Genomic DNA, 17,733 nt, shown 5'->3' on the forward strand with positions numbered 1-17,733 from the left:
AAACGTCTTGAAAAACTTTAACCTCTTGGATTAAACTCTGAAATAGAAGTTATTTTTACTTATTCAATTTCATCGAGAGTTCAAGGTGGAGGAAGAAATTCAGAAAACATGTTGACATCCTTCTGCACTCTTCCTCTTCTGATATATATTTCTGTGACTTTGCAGAGTGTTAAGAGGCCCCGGCTTTGCCCCATGTGCCAGACGTCCCATCAGATGTCAGACATGGTTGAAAATAAAAACGACGAGGGGACGTTGGACTTCTTCTGTAGCAACCGCTGTATGATGGTGCACAAGGCTCAGACGCTCACCTTGTCAGGTACTTCACAATCATTATTTGAAGTTAAACGGCATCTCTCTCACTATGTCCCGCTTCAACTGGCTCTTTTTTTATACTGCTCTAGTACCTTTTCATTGAACTATAAAATAATGTATAAGCTATGGTAACCTTTGACTGCTGACTTTACTCAGTTATGATGTTAAGTAAGAAACTCCCGAATTAAAGCATGGCATCACATCTATGCTAGTGATTGTATTTGTTCTGGCTCTGGTCCTATCTGCCAGAAATCTCTCTCCATTAAAGGTCACATATTCTCCTCCTCTCCCCAAAACATGTGTGTGAAGTTTCTTGTTCTAAATCCACTCTGATCCTGTATTTGATCGTGCCTATAAACCCCTCTATTTCAGCCCTGCTCAGAACAGGCTGTTTCTGTGTCTGTACCTTTAAATATGTAAATGAGCTGTGTCTGACCACGCCCCCTGTCTGGGAAGGGCTTGGGTGTACTCGGGCTTTCTCGCTTCATGTCCTATTGTTTATGGTGAGAAGGCAGACTCTGAGGGCAGAACAAACACCTAGCTGTGGGAGTGTCACCCACCTGGGGGAGGAGTTACTGCCCTTTGTGATGTCATGAAGGGAAAATCTCCAAACGGCTTGTTTGAGCACACATTTTCTGAAAAGTGGAGCAGGCAAAAGACGGACAGGATGGACTCTTTTTATCAAAGGGGGGTCTTTAGACGGACTAGGAACACATTAGTTTTAGAAAAACATGGTGAAGTGGATTTTGCACAATATGTGACCTTTAATACCGGTACATTTAACCATGTTTCAACAGGAAGGAACAGCCCAGTATGTGATAACGAAGACAAACAGGTCAAACCGCTGCAAAATTTGGAGTTTGTGAGTATCACATATGTTCTGTAATAACTGTAATATGTCCTGAATGACTTCTAAACACACCTCTTGTTTGAGACGCTACATCGACAAAAAGTTATCTTTAATTTTTGAAGTGATGGATGTGATGTATGGTCTGCTACAGGACAGATTTAGTTAAGCATGGAAAGATAGTTGGACTTTCATTTGCATGTATTTCCCTAAGTGCAGTGCAGCATTAACATTAGAAAAGAGTATTTACACAATTACTCTAGGCTTCTCTGTTAAATATGTCACACAGCTAATCTGTCTCTCTGCCCTCCACTCATCTTCAAGATTAAACAAGAGCCCATCGAGGAGGAGTGCAATCCGAATGTCTCGTCCTCCTTATCCACAGAAAGCATCAAGGACGAGCCTAGTATGGCTAAGGTAGGACGCATAATACTGTTCATACAAAGAGGGGGGTGGAAAACCTTTTTTACAAGGGAGAATAAAGCCTGTATTTCATGTATGCGTCACCATTAGGGAGATTTACAAGATAAGCTGCAGTAGAACAGATTTTATAAATGTCCATCAGGTGTGTCGTCATTGTGCAAAACCTCAGTGTCTTCTATTTTTTGTCTACAAAAGTTTTGAGGGAACTGAACTTTATTATGTGAAGTATTTTCATTAAAGAAAACTGACGGATTGAAGGTTAAATTTACCCCCTAAATGTCTCTGATAACTAGAGCTCTATGTCCAATATAAAGGCCTGTGCGCACTGAGTCTGTTTTTTCGGATATGTATTTTTTCCTTAGACGTTCTCTGAAGGCATATTTTTGATCCAGGCTTGTGTAAGCAGTCTTTCTGTTTTCTTCCAGAAAAGTCCTAAACCCTCTTTTGCTTCACTGTTTTCTGTGTTTTTGACAGGAGGAGATGAAAACTGAAGAAAGTCCGGTTCTAACCTCATCAGGAGACCCCTCACATTCAGCTCCCACTGTCGCCAACACAGATCTGTGGGAATCGTGCTCCAGCTGCAGGAAAGTCCTGATGGACGGAGAGACAGTTTATCAGAGGAAGAACCACACAGACATCTTCTGCTCCTCTGCTTGTCTTTTGAAGTTTTACAAAATGAAACAAGTTAAGAGGAGCTGCACCTTCTGTCTGCAGTGAGTCCAAAAATTCATTTTAACCAGATTGTAGCCAACGATAAAAGTTTGTCTGAAGATATGGAACATTTCAATACCTCCTCTTTAAACTGATTGCATCCTTCTTTGTCTCCTCAGGGCGTTATCGCAGGCTAAGAAAGTCCTGCAGGCCCCGGTGGACGATGCAGGGACGATAAAGGATTTCTGCTGTCAGACCTGCATGTCCTCCTTCAACTACAAGAGTATGATGCAAAGCAAAGTACCCATCGTGCCCGTCGCCTCACACTCACAGTGCAACATTTGCGGCAGATATTGCATCGTAAGTGACACAGGAATGGATTCAAGAAGATAGATTTATTTTTGATCACGCCTATAAACCCCTCTATTTCAGCCCTGCTCTGGCTGTTTCTGTGTCTGTACCTTTAAATGTAAATGAGCTGTGTCTGACCACGCCCCCTCTCTAGAAGGGCTTGGGTGACTTTGGCTTTCTTGCTTCATGCCTTATTGTTTAGGGTGAGAAGGCAGACTCAGAGGGCAGAACAAACACCTAGCTGTGGGATTGTCACCCACCTGGGGGAGGGGTTACTGCCCTTTGTGATGTCATGAAGGGAAAATCTCCAAACGGCCTGTTTGAGCACACATTTTCTGAAAAGTGGAGCAGGCAAAAGACAGAGAGGATGGACTTTTTTTAGACAGACTAGGGATACATTAGTTTTAAAAACATGAAGTGTATTTTAAATTATATGTGACCTTTAAACTTTAATTCAAATCTTTATCTAAAAATCTATTTTTGACGCACTTCCTTCTTGTTATTTTGGTTTACATCAGTAATGACTAAGAATCAGGGTTGACAGAGTCTCCTTTTGTTTCTCCTCCTGCAGAGTAAACACGAGATCATACATAAGGAAGCTGTCAAGAAGATCTGCAGCGATCCCTGTTTTCTCCGTTTCTGTAATTCAAACAACCTGTCGATCTGTCTGAACTGTCACTCGAACTGCAACGCACCGCTAACAATCATAACGGAAGATGGCAGCAAAAGACTCTGCAGTGCTGATTGTCTCGCCCAGTACAAACAGGTAAGACAAATCTTTAAAAAAGAAAAACTGTCATTATTCAACTTACTTTTGTTAAAGGAGATCTATTCTTCTGATTTATATTTAAATACGAATAAATAAGAACGAGGCAAAGCATGGAGCTAAGTTGTAGGACACGCCCGACCACGCAGCTCTTTGCAGGATGCTCCCACCTAGAAGATTCAATAAAAAAAATGCCTAATGAAGCCTTTGCTGGTCAAAATGTAAAAAAAAATAGACGCCATTTCTTAAAAATCGAACATTAATCTCTCATAGTCGTGAGCTGGTCTTAGATTTTTTTCTCTCTTTTTCATTCTGCTGTTTTGATTCCATTCCAGAAAATACAAACGCTGCAGTCCTGCTCCACGTGCAGCACCAAACTTTTAATGTCGGACATGGTTGACTGTAAAAACAGTGATGGCGAGGTGGAGCTCTTCTGTAACAACAGCTGTGTGGCGGCGGCGAAGATCCTGGCGGTCAGTTCATCAGGTACGGGACAGTGATGGTGACAAGATGGCAGCCTGTTCTCTCTCTCTTCCTCTCTGTTATGTCCCAGCTCTTTAGGTAAAGGAGGAGTAACAGCCGACATGTGGCTCCTTTCCCACAAGTCTGTCTCAACAATAAAGGCAAAAAAGTCCCAAAATAAATCTGATGATACCTAAAAGACTGCAAAGGAAAGAGTTTTATTATTGTCTCAGTGCTCTGTTATATAAACTGCAGTCCAAATAGATAATTTATAAAAGAATATATCAGTTATTAAATCAACTTCAACAACTTGACGTGAGTCATTAGATCTTAAAATTTTTTTTTGAATCTTGCAGTTGTCCAAACAGAGAAAGCCTAATCTCCATAAAATCCTAGAAACATGCTTTTATTGTGAAATTTTTCATTGTCTTCATGGACTCTCTCTCCTATTGAGATCAAAAATAAAAGTTACCAGTTGGCTGAGTTTGTTCTGTCTTCTCCTTAGGTGATCCTGTTGATTGTGACAGCTGTGGAAAGTCTTCAGTACCCGCCTGTCACCTCGCCATGTCGGACGCCTCCATCAGAAACTTTTGCTCCTTGAGCTGCGCCATGACCTTTAAGGTGAAACAACCTGCGGCGCATACAAGTATTCTAAGGATTCTTGAACCAGTACATGCAGCTATATTAAAGCTGATCGCTGATAGTGTGTTGCAGACATTTGATGTTTTTGTACCAAAGCCTGTGACAGAATCCAACGAGACACACAGTATCTCAAAAATGATTTTATCTGAAGTCCTTTTCAGACTGCTTGTTTTCTCAACAGTATCGCATTAAGCTCATCACGTCTTTGTACGTTCATAGGGAGTGCTGTCCTAATTGTGTTTCTGGTTTGAACATTTTTCGGGATTCAGCACCCAATTGTTTTACCTTGAAAAGGAGTTGAGCGTGTTTTCTCTGTCATTGTTTCACATTGCCATTGACACAGCAGGAGCTCCACATACACACAAACCCTTTTCACACATACGGAAATCTCCTGAAAAACTCCGGAGATTTCCAGGAGGAGCTGTATGTGTGAACGCAACAGCCAAATTTTTACTCCGATATTACCCGGAGTTTATCCGGCCAGACCCCTAGTATTTTCTCCACAGATAATCCGGAGGAGCTGATGTGAGAATGCAACAGGATATTCTCCGGAGAATTCAATTTCAGCCAATGGAAAGAGAATGACGTTTATATAGTGACCGGCTAAAGTGTCTGCCCGCGACCACTACGATCTCCGTGCACGTAATTAAACGGCTGCATCATGTTTTCTGTTGGTCAGTATGTTGTTCTTCACTCTTTTGTGGATGTTGTCATTCCATTGGATTACACATAGCATTGATATAAAGGCAAATATTCTCATTATAACGTCGTGTAGCAGACTCTGTTGCTTCGGCCGCTACTTCTGCGTTGTTTATTTACGTCAGGAAATCACCCGCCCCCCCTCCCCTCTGACAGGGAAAGTCCCCCGCTGTGAGGAGCATACGTGAACGGCTACTTCGGGAGAATAGCCGGAGAAGTCCTCCTGTAAATATCTAGATATTATCCGGAGTGCATATGTGAAAATGGCTATACAGTCAGACCGGCACACACACACACACACAACACTGCATTTCCCCTGCTGTCTTGCCTCTGTGACCCCTCTTTTTATTTGTTGCTAATGGACCTATATAAATGCTCTGACCAGACTGCTTTGCATTGTGGGAAACATTCAGCGAGAAAACTAGTCTGATGCCTACTTACTGCTGATTTTTCCTGAATCAGTACACAACTTTTTTTCAAACTGCAGATCTCTCAATTGTTAGCATACTGCATTTTGGCCGAATCAGTGCGTACTACTAGTTTAATGGGCTGTTTTGAAATCAGCCACACCGACGTTTGTTGACATTAACACGCTGAGTGTCGGTGCTCAGTTTGCTCTGTGACCATCATGTATTAAATGTGCAATTAAAATCTTTTGCATGCTTTTTGCTGTCTTTTTGGTTTTTTTTGACACAGGAATCCCAGAGAGACAAACATGTTCCCACTCGCCCTGCTGGAGCCTCCCAACAAACCCAGTGTGATTTCCTCAAACCACCAGAGAAGCTGAAATGTGCAAAGTGTCGACGCGAGATGAAAACCACACCCAAAGTCATCCAGAATAAAGTTTGTTTTTGTTCTTTCCTCCAGATATATATTTTTTAATCAGCCTGAGTTAGTTGAACATTCAAAGAGCAGGTGAAAAGTTGAGCTTGTTATCTTACTGAATCTCATCTTGTGTTTATTGATTCGCCCAGTTTTATATTGATCGGTTTCCCCTTCCTCATAACTGATAAACTAAACGACGACATGTCTGTGAAAATTTGTGTTTTGTGCACAGGGCAGAATGCATTTCGTGTGCAGCGCGTCCTGTTCTCAAGCGTTCAGGAGGGACCACAACATCGTGGGAAAGTGTGACTACTGTAGGAATGAAAGGATCGTCAAAGTCGTCATCAGAGTCAACGACAAGGACTGCTACTTCTGCAGTGCTGGTACGACTGATGCTGGATCATGGGGCTCGGGCTTCTGCTGCACGACAGCAAAGAGAAGGAAACCGTGTGAAACTCAGTCTCTCTCTCTCTCCCTCTCTCTCTCTCCCTCTCTCTCTCTCTCTCTCTCTCTTTCTCCCAGGATGCAAGATGCTCTTTCAGCAGGACTTGAAGAAACAGTGGGGGGAATACTGCCAGTCGTGTGCTTACTGTCTCTCCATCTCTAAGACGGTCATAGTGGAGCGCTACGGAGACTCTGACCAGGCGTTGTGTTCTTATGACTGCAACTTGAAGTACAACCTGCTCTTTAACCATGTGGGTAGAGGTGGAAAAAGAAAGTGTTCATTTTTGTCCTCTTCATTTTTTTGAATCAATAAGACGTTTAAAATGCTAACAACTCTTTTTTTTTGTCTCTGCTATCAAACAGTTTGCAAAGTGCGACACCTGCGGCCGTAAAGAAAAACTGACGCAGAGTATCGCCCTGATCGGAGTGGTCAAACACTTCTGTGACATGAAGTGTCTCCTACATTTCTGCAGCCAACACGCCCAAATGGCAAACAGAGGTATGAACTGCAGCTGCTGTTTGATGTTTGTTTTCTTCTTCTTCTAACTCTTTGTTACTGAATGTCAGCCTCGTCTTTAACTCATAATGCTCAAAAAAAAAAAGAAAGACTCAAAAAGTCACATGGCAAAGTAGAGGGTGGTAGAGGTGTGTCGCTGAAGGAGAGCGGAGACTTCAGAATAACGGAGGTGTCGCTAAACAGCAGTTTGTTTTGGTTTCATGCTGGTGCTCATGGGCGACATCTACTGGATCAAAAAGTCGATCATTCTTCCTTTAAAAGAAAAACAACTCTTTTCTGAAATAAAAACCCAGTTTTAGCCTCAGCTTGACACAAGGCACAAATTAAGGTTTAAAACTAAGGGAGTCATCATTCAAAATACTCAGGTATTTGTACGAGTTTACAACCTCAATTTCCTTTCCATCAACAGTGACCACCGCAGGTACATTTTGTGACCTGCTCTTGGAGTTGGTAAACAACATTAGATTGTTCTTCTCGGCATTGAGAACAAGTTTCAGCTCATTCAGTGTATTCTGCACGGCAACAAAAGCATACTTATTGTGTAAAAGGTTGAATCACTAAAAAAATCATGTTTTGTTTCCTGCCTGCAGTCTCTCCACCTCCTCGAGCCGTCAGCACAGAGGAGTCCTCCCCGGTCATCACTAACGTTATCTCACTCGCTGGTGCTTTGGCTAAACAGACGAGTTCCTCTGCCCGCTCTGCACAGCGTGGCTCACACACACAGACGTTGTGTACGTTCAAACTGCTGGACAGCTTTTAACTACTTTTAACTTCTTAGTAAACGTCATATTCTTTGTGTCCGCTGCTCTTTTTAATGAGTCCAACTCTGATGTTTCCTGACAGCGCCTGCCCCCGACATTCACACAAAGGTCGTTGGACATGTAAGTTTTACTCAGAGACAAAGTCATCCATATGTTGTAGTTTTCTTTGAGGTCTTCTGTACTCTATTTAGTGTATTATCCAATATACAACACACTTAATAACTGCATGTTAATGTAAAAAACAGTATGCAGAGAGTACATACTTTATTTGTATTTTTCGATGTCCTCCTTCAGGCCAGTGTTCAAACAGTTCCTAAGGAGCTGAAGAACAAGTCCATGCTCTGCACCCCGTTGGTCCATAACAAAGGAGTCTCCTGCTCAACACAGACCGTCGACGCAGAAACACAAACAGGTATCATCGGCTCTAAGGATGTTTTTACTTCTCAGCACCTTCATGATGTGTTATGGTTATACTTTTCGCTTAATGTAAGCCAATAACTGATGTTTATATTTTTGTCTTCTCTGTTGTGTGAAGAAAACTCTGACCCCAAAGCCGCCGTCTTGCCCTCCTCTTATGTTCCTTTGTCGCTGAACATGTACAGCCAGAACACATCGAAACCTCTAGGCCTGCCCGTACCGGTAGGTACAACACCTCAAACCAATAAGACTTTACTTTTTTTAAACACAATATTAAACATTACAGCAAGGAAATTGGTCTAGTTCTATAAAGGTATCGTTTTAATACGTGGTGTGTTCTTGGGGCCTCGTTTATGCAACCAGAAAAATCACTACCTGTCATTAAAATGACTTGAAGCTAAAGCTGCAAATTCTGGTACTTGAAAAATTCAGACCCAGTTCTTCTTTCCCTGTAACTTCTATTTTACAAAAATAATCTCTATTTGATCTTCTTTGTTGACTGACTCATCTTTTCATTTTTACTTCATAACAGTGTCTTCTATAATATCAGATTTCTGCTGAGTGCTTTTTATTCCCTCTTCGGGCGCTTGGTTGCTCCATATCTGCTCATTTTCAAACTTTATTTTGCAACAACAAAAATTAGAACTAAACTTTTTCTCCCTTTGATGTTACGACGGCAAACTGCCCAAACTGTCAGTCTCTTAAATTATTAGTATCAAAGTTCAATCTACGTCCTCTGTCAATACTCTAAATTCTTTTGTTTATAATGTATATATACAGTATATAGCAACCTGATCAAAAATCATGTTTGTTTCAGAACCTTTGCACTCCTCATTTTACTTTTGTCTCCTGTCTACAAGTGATGTTGTTGTGTTTTTATGAGGGCTGTCAAAATAATGCATTCATTTTGATTAATTAGTAACAGAAAAAGTAACGCATCAGAATAATTTAAGAGCCCATATTATGCCCTTTTTGGGGTTCATATATTTAATCTATGTACCTACTAAAGTATGTTCACAATAGCTAAATGTACTGCAGCTCCGTGCACCGGCTCGCTTCTGACTCTCTCTCTAAGGCTCTGAAGTGCCCACGTTCAGAGTCCCCACGTGTGCCAAGTCTGATCTGATTGGTCGGCCTGTCTGCTCTGCCGTAATTAGTCAGTTGCTCAGCCACTCTGGCTCTGAGGGCCGGGGAGCAAAAACATTAGCACCTTAGCACTACTGTGCTACCGCAGGCTACGGCATATCGTGGGCGTGCTACAGAAGTTAACGGGCGTGCAACATGAGCTGCTGGGCTTGCCACAACGAGCCAATGGGCTTAGATCAGTGATCTCACACTGACAAGACGTCACGCTGACACATTTTTTTCGAGGGGGGCTAGAACCGAGCGTTACATGCGGCTAATGCTACAGCTAACAGGAGGACGTAGGAGAAGCCGCGTTTCTCCGGACTTTGAATTTTTGCACAAAGATGTGCCTAAACATGCACAGGACACTTGGAAAACACACTAAAGAGCATATAAACCAGAAAAAGCATAATATGGGACCTTTAAGGGTATTTAATTGCACTCTGAAGTCATACATCACTGATCATCATACAACTGTCCACAGCAGCGTTGTGAACTCGATGAAACACATGCTGTTGATTTGACTGTTTTATACATCTGACCACCATCAGGGATTGATTAATGATACAGTCAGTCCTCGATCTCCTCCTGTACATATGCCTCTATCGAGAAACACATGCTCACTTACAAGTGGCAACATCCAGTGTTGAAAGATTAAGCCAATTTGAAAATCATCCAGCTCATCAAGGGTCCTCCAAGAGCTGGAAATCACATACACACCCCATTCAAAAATGCTTTTACAGCAGAAATGAACAAGTTTACAGCCTGGTACGTTTTTATTTCATGAACAATACAAGTTATACATAGCTGGGTGTTCAGCTGACCTGATTGACAGCTCTCAGCCTGTCGTTAGGTTGACTGAAAGTTAGGCTGAGACAGAATTTCCAACATGGCGGCTGCTGCTGATGAACCCACACATCATACACACACACACACCCACCTCATCACACATCATGCAAAAACCACATTGTTTTCACAAATGGCTGGAATAGTTTTCTGGGTCCAGTTATGATGATAATGGAAGCCCGAAGTACAAGTTTAAAACGGAATCGGAGATCCAAGTAGGTTGATCTTGCAAGTGTTATGGTGCGTTCCATTTACCTCGGAAGTCGGAGCAGAAAATGACATCACACCCGAATTAACCGCTTTTCAGTAACGAGTTAATAACGACTCCAGGAGTACCATCGTTTTGTTAGCTTATACCAGGTAATAACACCACACTGACATGTCCACAGATAGAACTTGCACGACACGGGTATCGGTTAAAATTGTTGTAATTACACAATAACAATACTACGTTACTAATAAACAATAATGTACAGCTTACACTTTTTGATTTTAGCTCAGGCTACCGACGTTCTTCCGAGTTTCTGAGTTCCTATGTCAGGGTGTGTTCCTGATGACGTATCCGAAATTTTGGACTTCCAGGATGAAGCACCGCGCACCGTGTGATTTACTTGAATTCTGTATTCAAATGTCAATTATGCCATGTCAAAGTTTTGTACTGTTGAGATTTATTGTACCTCATATCTTAATTTTGACTATCGTTTCTGTACAGATCAGGTGGTTAATTACCTGTAGTTTTCGGCAAATTGATTTGTTGTTACTGTAAGTGGAAACTGTACTGAGTTATTCCTGTCCATTTTAGGAAGCAGGACACCAGGTGCATTACAACTTAACTGATCAACATCCCGATCAAACAATGAGACCGCACTCCAAAGATCCAGCAGCAAATAGTTGTCCCCAAACACTACAGGAGATAGACATCTCAGAAAGTGATGAAGATGATCAGCAAGAAAGCAGTGATGATGATGATCAACAAGAAAGCAGTGATATCCTGGTGGATTCATGTTCTACCACTGAAAAAAGATTCTCGGATATGGTAAATAGCGCTTTAATTACCTAACCAGAGTCCGACTACATTGCCTGAATTGTGTAAAAATGCATGATAACTTTCAAAGAAAATTTGTTAATCCTTGAGACCTTTTTTGTCATGGTTACAGGACCAAAGCCATGCAGCAGATAGTTGTCCCCAAACCCCACAGGAGAAGGACATCTCAGAAAGTTACGACGATGATCAACAAGAAAGGAGTGATGGCTTGGTTGATTCATGTTCTCCCACTGAAGAAGGATTGTGCGATATGGTAATTAGATTTTATGACCTAACCATAGGAAGAAAAGTCCAAGACATTTCTTGACGTAAAAGTAGTGAGGGTATGATTTCTTTATATAATTACTTGCAAATTAATAGCTGGATCCCATTTCTTACTGAAAAACAGGTTTCCCCTTGCCCGGAAATGTCTGAGGAGGAAGTGGAAAAAAACCAGCAGGAAGAAGAAAAAGTAACCTTAAGGGAACCATCAGTGGAGACCCAACAAGTGACAGTTCCAAGCAACCCTGAGCCTTGTATTGAGGTGAAAACTTGCTCAAACAAAACAAATAAGAGGATCTACGATAAAAAGAGCTACTGCCTCTATTGTGAGAAGCCGTATGGAAAAATTGCAAGACATTTACTGCAAAAGCATTCTGACAGAGCTGAAGTGGCTAAGGTCCTCACACACAACAAAGGGTCGGCCATGCGGGGTCTTCTGCTGAGCAAAGTCAGAAACATGGGGAACTATAAACACAATTGTTCAGTGCTTTCCTCTGGAAAAGGACAAATCGTAACGAAAAAGCAAGCAAGCCACCCATCCTCCCACATGGACTATCTGCCTTGCAAGTTCTGTTACGCCATGTATATAAAAAAAGACATCTGGAAACATCACAAGCATTGTAAGCTCCAAGTGAAAGAGGATGGCCCTGTTAAAAGGAAAGCTCAAGCAAGTAGTTCCCTATTGTTGCCTCTGTACAATTCAAATTCCAGTGGACTGAAAGAAATTCTGGAGGACATGGCATGTGATATTGTTACTAAAGTTGTGAAATCAGATGTCCTTATAATTGCCTTTGGAGAGAGGTTGCTTCCCAAAGACAGTGAAGAGGGACAACACAGGGCAGATATTAGAAATAAAATGAGGCAACTTGCCAGACTTGTTCTAGCAGCAAGAGAGATCGACCCGGAAATGATCTCTTTGAAGGACTTGATAAACCCTGGAAAGTTCGGCGCGGTTCTTGAGGCTGTTAAAACAATGGCTCGGTTTGAGTCAGCACAAAGTTTTATGGTTCCTTCAACAGCAAGCAATCTGCGCCAAGCCCTTTTAAAGGTGTCACTTATACTGCAAGGTGAGGCACTGCGTCAACAAGATGGAGACTTACAGGCTAAAGCGGAGCAATTTTCAAGGTTAATTGAGGTTAATGCTCAAGAAGAATTATACAAAAAGAAATGGAACACCCAAGAAATTTTGCCTCTATCAGAGGACATTAAGACATTAAATGACCACTTGAAAAGCCTTGAAGAGGTCCACAAACAGGCACTCATTGAACATCCATCCCAAGAGGCATGGAGTGAGCTCTCCAAGGTTACACTGACACAATTGATATTATTTAATCGACATCGTGAGGGAGAAGTTTCTAGAATAGAAGTCCAAACCTACCTCCAAAGGGACAAAAGCAGAATGCAAGATGAAATTGCAGAGTGCCTGACCCCCTTTGAGAGAATACTGTGCGAGAATCTCCTCAGAGTAGAGGTCCGGGGGGAAAGGGGCCGCAAAGTACCCTTTCTCTTCACAAGAAATGTACAGGAATCTGTGGAGCTTTTGATTAAGACGAGGGGCAAAGTTGGAATTTCAGCAACAAATCCCTACATTTTTGCTGTTCCTTGTTTTGGGTCACAGGAGAACATTCAGGGATGTGACAGCCTGAAACATTTTGCAGAATCTTGTGAAGCAAAACATCCAGAAAACATCACATCCACCAAGCTAAGGAAGCATGTGGCCACAGTTTCACAGCTCCTCAACCTGCAAAATCATGAACTAGACCAGCTGGCAACCTTCATGGGTCATGATATTGAAGTCCACAGACTACCTGAAGCATCTCTCCACATGACAAAAGTAAGCAGGCTTATTGTTGCACTGCAAGGTGGAATTGGCAAAAATACAGTAAAAACCCTGGAAGAGTTGACACCAAACCTCAACTGTAAGTAAAACACTCAATACTTTAGGTGTTTGACAAATTGCTTTATACACACAACTTATTTCAAACATTTTCTTGCAGCTGAGGAATTTGTAGACTCAGATGCGGATGCGGATGAAGTCCAATCTGAGCGGACGGCTTCCACAAGTCAACAAGGTAAGGTTTCTGCTGCAAGAAGTATAATGGTTGTTGAGAAATGCAGTGTGATTGAAGTTATCCATCTGAATTATTGATTAAAACATGTATCTGGTTTTAGGAAAGTCAGGGGCTGGATTTGAACATGAGGATAAGGATACATTATCATCACAACCATCACATCAAAAGGGTGTGATATTCCAATACCTCCAAAAATATTGTCTTGACATGAAATGTTGGTTGCCATTTCCTTCTTCTATTATTTCACTGGTGTACTTTTGTTTATCCTACAGTGAAGAGAAGGCCCTGGTCACTGAGGGAGAGAAAAATCGTTGAACACCATTTTAAGCACTTCCTGAAGGAAATGACGATCCCAAGGAAAGTGGACTGCCAAAGATGCGTCGATGAAAACCAAACTCTGAGAGATAACCGAAGAGACTGGAAAGCGGTGAAATATTATGTGCACAACAAAATAATATCTTTCAAGAGAAAAGGGAGCGAACAGCATTCAAGCCAATAACATTGGGGGCCAAGAATCTTCGGAGTGGACATTTTAAATCCTTCTTGGAGCTTGCATTATGGAGTATCAGTCACAACATTGGTACATGCTAGTCGAGCACCATTCTTTATTTCAGTGTGTTCTGTTTTATTGTACACATGAAACAACAAAACCTTTTTGCTCAATGGAGCATCATTGTGTTAAACACAACAGAGTTTACTACGTTGATAGATTTCATATTTAACATTACAAGGTATCAGTGGCTTTGTTCTGAGCTTACAAAATTTTCATTTGATGAGCTTTCTCTTTGGGTTTCTCTTTCCATTATCAGGGGTTCAGTTAAGCAAGCCCTCGGTTAAGGAGTGTGTGACTTTGTAAGCATTGTAAATAACACTTTTGGCTTATTAAAGAGCGCCATTTTTTTTTTTACTGTTTATTTGCGGCTGTCTTTCATGTAAAATAAAGATTGGGATTCAAAACATAAAAATAACTTTTGTTTTATTCTCCTACTGTTTTTATTGTAATTGACCAAAATACCAAGAAAAAGTACCCTGTTCACACTATGTTTGGCAATAAACTTAATTTAGATTTGATTAAGTCCGTATGTTATGCCATCATATAAACTCAGTTCTTCCATTGTTTAATTCTGCACCATATTAAAGCTCTGAAGTTTTCCACCTGCAGTGTCTTAATTTATTACGTTATTTACACAGATTGAAATCTTCAGAAAAAGATGTGGGTTTTTTTCCCATTACAACTATGCAGGGAAGTTGTTCAGTACAGCCAGTATCCCATGGGCTACAGAGATGTTTGTTTTTGTTTTACATTGGGTTTGTGAGGTTTTTCAATCCTCTGGCTGACTCGTAATTATATCAAGAAAATGTATTCCCACTGCCATCCTGTATTTTTTATAACCATGCTAAATCATGAGCTCTGGCAATGATAATGTCAGTGTCTGAAATATGTCAACAAGTATTTTTGTTTCATTGACTAGCAATATACAGATGGATGTTTTGTTAAAGTTCAAAACTTGATTCTGAATCGTTACAATTCAATTCAATTCAAAAAACTTTATTTGTCCCCGGGGGGCAATTCAAAGGCACACAGAGCAGTAAATTAACAACAGTGCAAGTAAACAAAACATTTTAATCTAAATAGAAAGTGTCAGTTTAAATACAACTTAAATGACAATGACGTAACTGCTGGTAGTATTTAACTCTCTTATACCAGAATTTTCTGTTTTGCTTCTTTTTTTTTCATCCATGCTGGAGTGAAAGTGTCCCTTCTATGCTGTCAAGGAGGGCACTTGTGTCACTAAATTCCAGTAAACAGTGGACCCAAGTCATTCCATACAATCCGAGAGTGGATCTTTTCTGTAATGTGTTCAATCAGTAGATTAAGCATACAAGTATACAAAGTGGCTGATTAAGATCCATGTCCATGTGTAAAAAAGCAGAGATTAATATTTTGGGACTGAACAACTTTAAGGGCTTGACAAAGTCCAATATTACATTTGTTTTTTGTAGCCAATTAAAATGAGTCCTCGGTTGGTGAATATGTAACAACGAGAAGGTCCTCCAATTGATAGGAAAACAAGTGCACACACACACACACACACACACACACACCTGCTGATGCGGGCTACATCCAAACTTTTAACTTTGAATAGGCTTACATCTATTGATGTGAAATATGTCCCGTTCAAAACTAAGCTACTCCTGTCTCTGTTTCAAAAGCTTGTAAAAAGATTCCTTTCAGAACCACGTTCTTTCCAATGGTTTCATTACATAATTGACAAGGAACTTTTGAGTGCATCACCACGACACACGGACTGTAGGTGAACACACGTGTCAGCCTTTTCTCTGAAGGGCTTATTATTAGTCATCAGTGCACGAGTCTGAGTGGGGTCCATGACCCTTGAAAATCAGGGCTCAAGTTGGACTTGAATACTACCACCGTGGTCCTTACACTTGGCCAATAAAACTGAGTCTGATTCTGAGTTTAAATATCCTGACATAAACTGCATGTTTGACTGATTTGCTTTAGGCAGAATTGCCTCCAGCTACCATTATCAGATTTTACAGACTCTGCTTTTCCCCCAAACTGTCCAGCTGCCTGTACCTGTGTTTCTTCCTGGGACCCCAGACAGCCTCAATGAAGCTGTGAAATCAACAAAGGAGGAGATCAAGGAGTTTGAAGATGAAACCACTCCCAGAGACTTTTCCAAAGCGGTTTTAAGAGAGCACCAAAAGCTGGAGAGTCAGTGTGGACCTGAGGCCTGGAAGAGATGGATACAGTGGAGGAAAACACAAACAAACCCGGAAGGTGTTCCTTGTATGTGTTTACTGTCTTTCTTATTTTTTTATAAGATGTGATTTTTTTTTAAAGTCCCCGTGAAACGCAACATCGAGAGTACAAACTACAAGTAAAGAAATGGCTGACTCATCCTCTCCCGCTCTCGCCCATCAGCTCCTGCCGTGACATTAAAGGAGGAGATTCTTCACTGCTCTGCCATGGAGCTGAGTGACGGTCTCTGTGGTTTCATCAAAGAGGTGAAACAGCCTGATGGAGCGCCGTACCCCTACGATAAGCTGTTCTACCTGTGTCTCAGCATCCAACAGGCAAGACTACAGCATGTTTGTTGAAAAGAGAAAACTGTATGGGTTTGACTAGTAATTAAACAGGCACACCAAATATAGAAATGTTACAACCAGAAGGAGGTATATGCAACATTTTACACATAAATATAGCAGAAATCAAACCTTAAATGTTTCTCTGAGTTATGACCGTCGACAAGGATTGAGAACTGCGAACTCCGCTGGTTGTATTGTTCGGATCTGTGTTTACATGGACGGGATGACCTTGCTTGATTTAGTTAAGACTAGAGAAAAGAATAACATACTCACTGCTTATTTGAATGTCATGTAAGTGTTTTTAGATCTCGGTCATTCTATGTAAATTTATGTACAATATGAAGCTATGAGTAAACCAAAGTGTGATGACATTAGCCTGTTCACACAACAACGCAGGACACAGGCAATTGCAGCTCAAGCCGAGCTCAATTTTGACCGCGGCTTGTGCTAAACTCCTTTGAGCAACCAGTGCTTTTTCCTTTCCTCATTAGAAGTGTTGTACAGGTGTGATGTTATTCACCTTATTCATGTCATCTTTGTATTGTCTTTTTTTTTTTGTTCACATAATCTGAACAGTGTCAGTATAAGGAAAGATGAATAAATAATGAACATGTTCATGATTCTCCTTTAAAAGTTTAAGAGTATTCCTCTCATAAGTTTTTTTTCACAGTTCAAGTTGTTTTGTTTTTTTTAACCTACAAACTCTGAGTGAGTATTTTTCTCATGCTATAAATATTGGGAAACTAACATATGTAGCATCAGCGCCCTCTGCTGGAAGCGTCAGTGCATGTACATCTAACCTTTGAATTTTTTTTGTGTTCTTGTTGTTGTTTTGTTGTTTCTCTTCAGTGCCTGTTTGAAAACGGTCGTGTGGAGAACATATTCAGTGATTGGATGTACAACAAGTTCACCACTGAGTTCACAAAGATCCTGAAAGGTTTCAAACCCTCAATCTCTGCGAGCGGTGAGTTGTCGTACACGTTTTAGACTTGTGTCTTAACCTGATTGATGCAGATCAACCAGATGCATAACAGATCAATCCTCCCCTCTCTGCAGGTTACATTCATTCCCACGTGGAGGAGGAGTTTCTGTGGGACTGCAAACAGCTGGGGGCGTACTCCCCCATCGTCCTCATCAACACGCTGCTCTTCTTCTG

General features: G+C 41.1%; 1 protein-coding gene across 1 annotated transcript in view; it reads left to right on the forward strand.

Moving 5' to 3' along the window:
- The window catches only part of LOC109994078 (uncharacterized), a 32,385-nt gene that overhangs the window by 10,543 nt on the left and 4,109 nt on the right, over window positions 1–17,733 (forward strand). Inside the window, exons 16-41 of the mRNA XM_065948399.1 lie at window positions 166–316; window positions 1,110–1,174; window positions 1,484–1,576; window positions 2,057–2,295; window positions 2,413–2,593; window positions 3,156–3,350; window positions 3,686–3,836; window positions 4,318–4,433; window positions 5,850–5,996; window positions 6,211–6,361; window positions 6,501–6,673; window positions 6,786–6,921; window positions 7,530–7,670; window positions 7,783–7,820; window positions 7,995–8,112; window positions 8,236–8,339; window positions 10,891–11,124; window positions 11,246–11,386; window positions 11,522–13,313; window positions 13,392–13,466; window positions 13,567–13,635; window positions 13,739–13,962; window positions 16,056–16,203; window positions 16,414–16,565; window positions 17,427–17,541; window positions 17,634–17,733. The exon at window positions 17,634–17,733 is cut by the window's right edge and continues 149 nt beyond it. Coding sequence (XP_065804471.1) covers window positions 166–316; window positions 1,110–1,174; window positions 1,484–1,576; window positions 2,057–2,295; window positions 2,413–2,593; window positions 3,156–3,350; window positions 3,686–3,836; window positions 4,318–4,433; window positions 5,850–5,996; window positions 6,211–6,361; window positions 6,501–6,673; window positions 6,786–6,921; window positions 7,530–7,670; window positions 7,783–7,820; window positions 7,995–8,112; window positions 8,236–8,339; window positions 10,891–11,124; window positions 11,246–11,386; window positions 11,522–13,313; window positions 13,392–13,466; window positions 13,567–13,635; window positions 13,739–13,962; window positions 16,056–16,203; window positions 16,414–16,565; window positions 17,427–17,541; window positions 17,634–17,733 — 5,249 coding nt within the window. The remainder of the gene's footprint in view (window positions 1–165; window positions 317–1,109; window positions 1,175–1,483; window positions 1,577–2,056; window positions 2,296–2,412; window positions 2,594–3,155; window positions 3,351–3,685; window positions 3,837–4,317; window positions 4,434–5,849; window positions 5,997–6,210; window positions 6,362–6,500; window positions 6,674–6,785; window positions 6,922–7,529; window positions 7,671–7,782; window positions 7,821–7,994; window positions 8,113–8,235; window positions 8,340–10,890; window positions 11,125–11,245; window positions 11,387–11,521; window positions 13,314–13,391; window positions 13,467–13,566; window positions 13,636–13,738; window positions 13,963–16,055; window positions 16,204–16,413; window positions 16,566–17,426; window positions 17,542–17,633) is intronic.

This window comes from Labrus bergylta, chromosome 19 (assembly GCF_963930695.1).
Source record: "Labrus bergylta chromosome 19, fLabBer1.1, whole genome shotgun sequence".
In the NCBI taxonomy this organism is placed as follows: domain Eukaryota; kingdom Metazoa; phylum Chordata; class Actinopteri; order Labriformes; family Labridae; genus Labrus; species Labrus bergylta.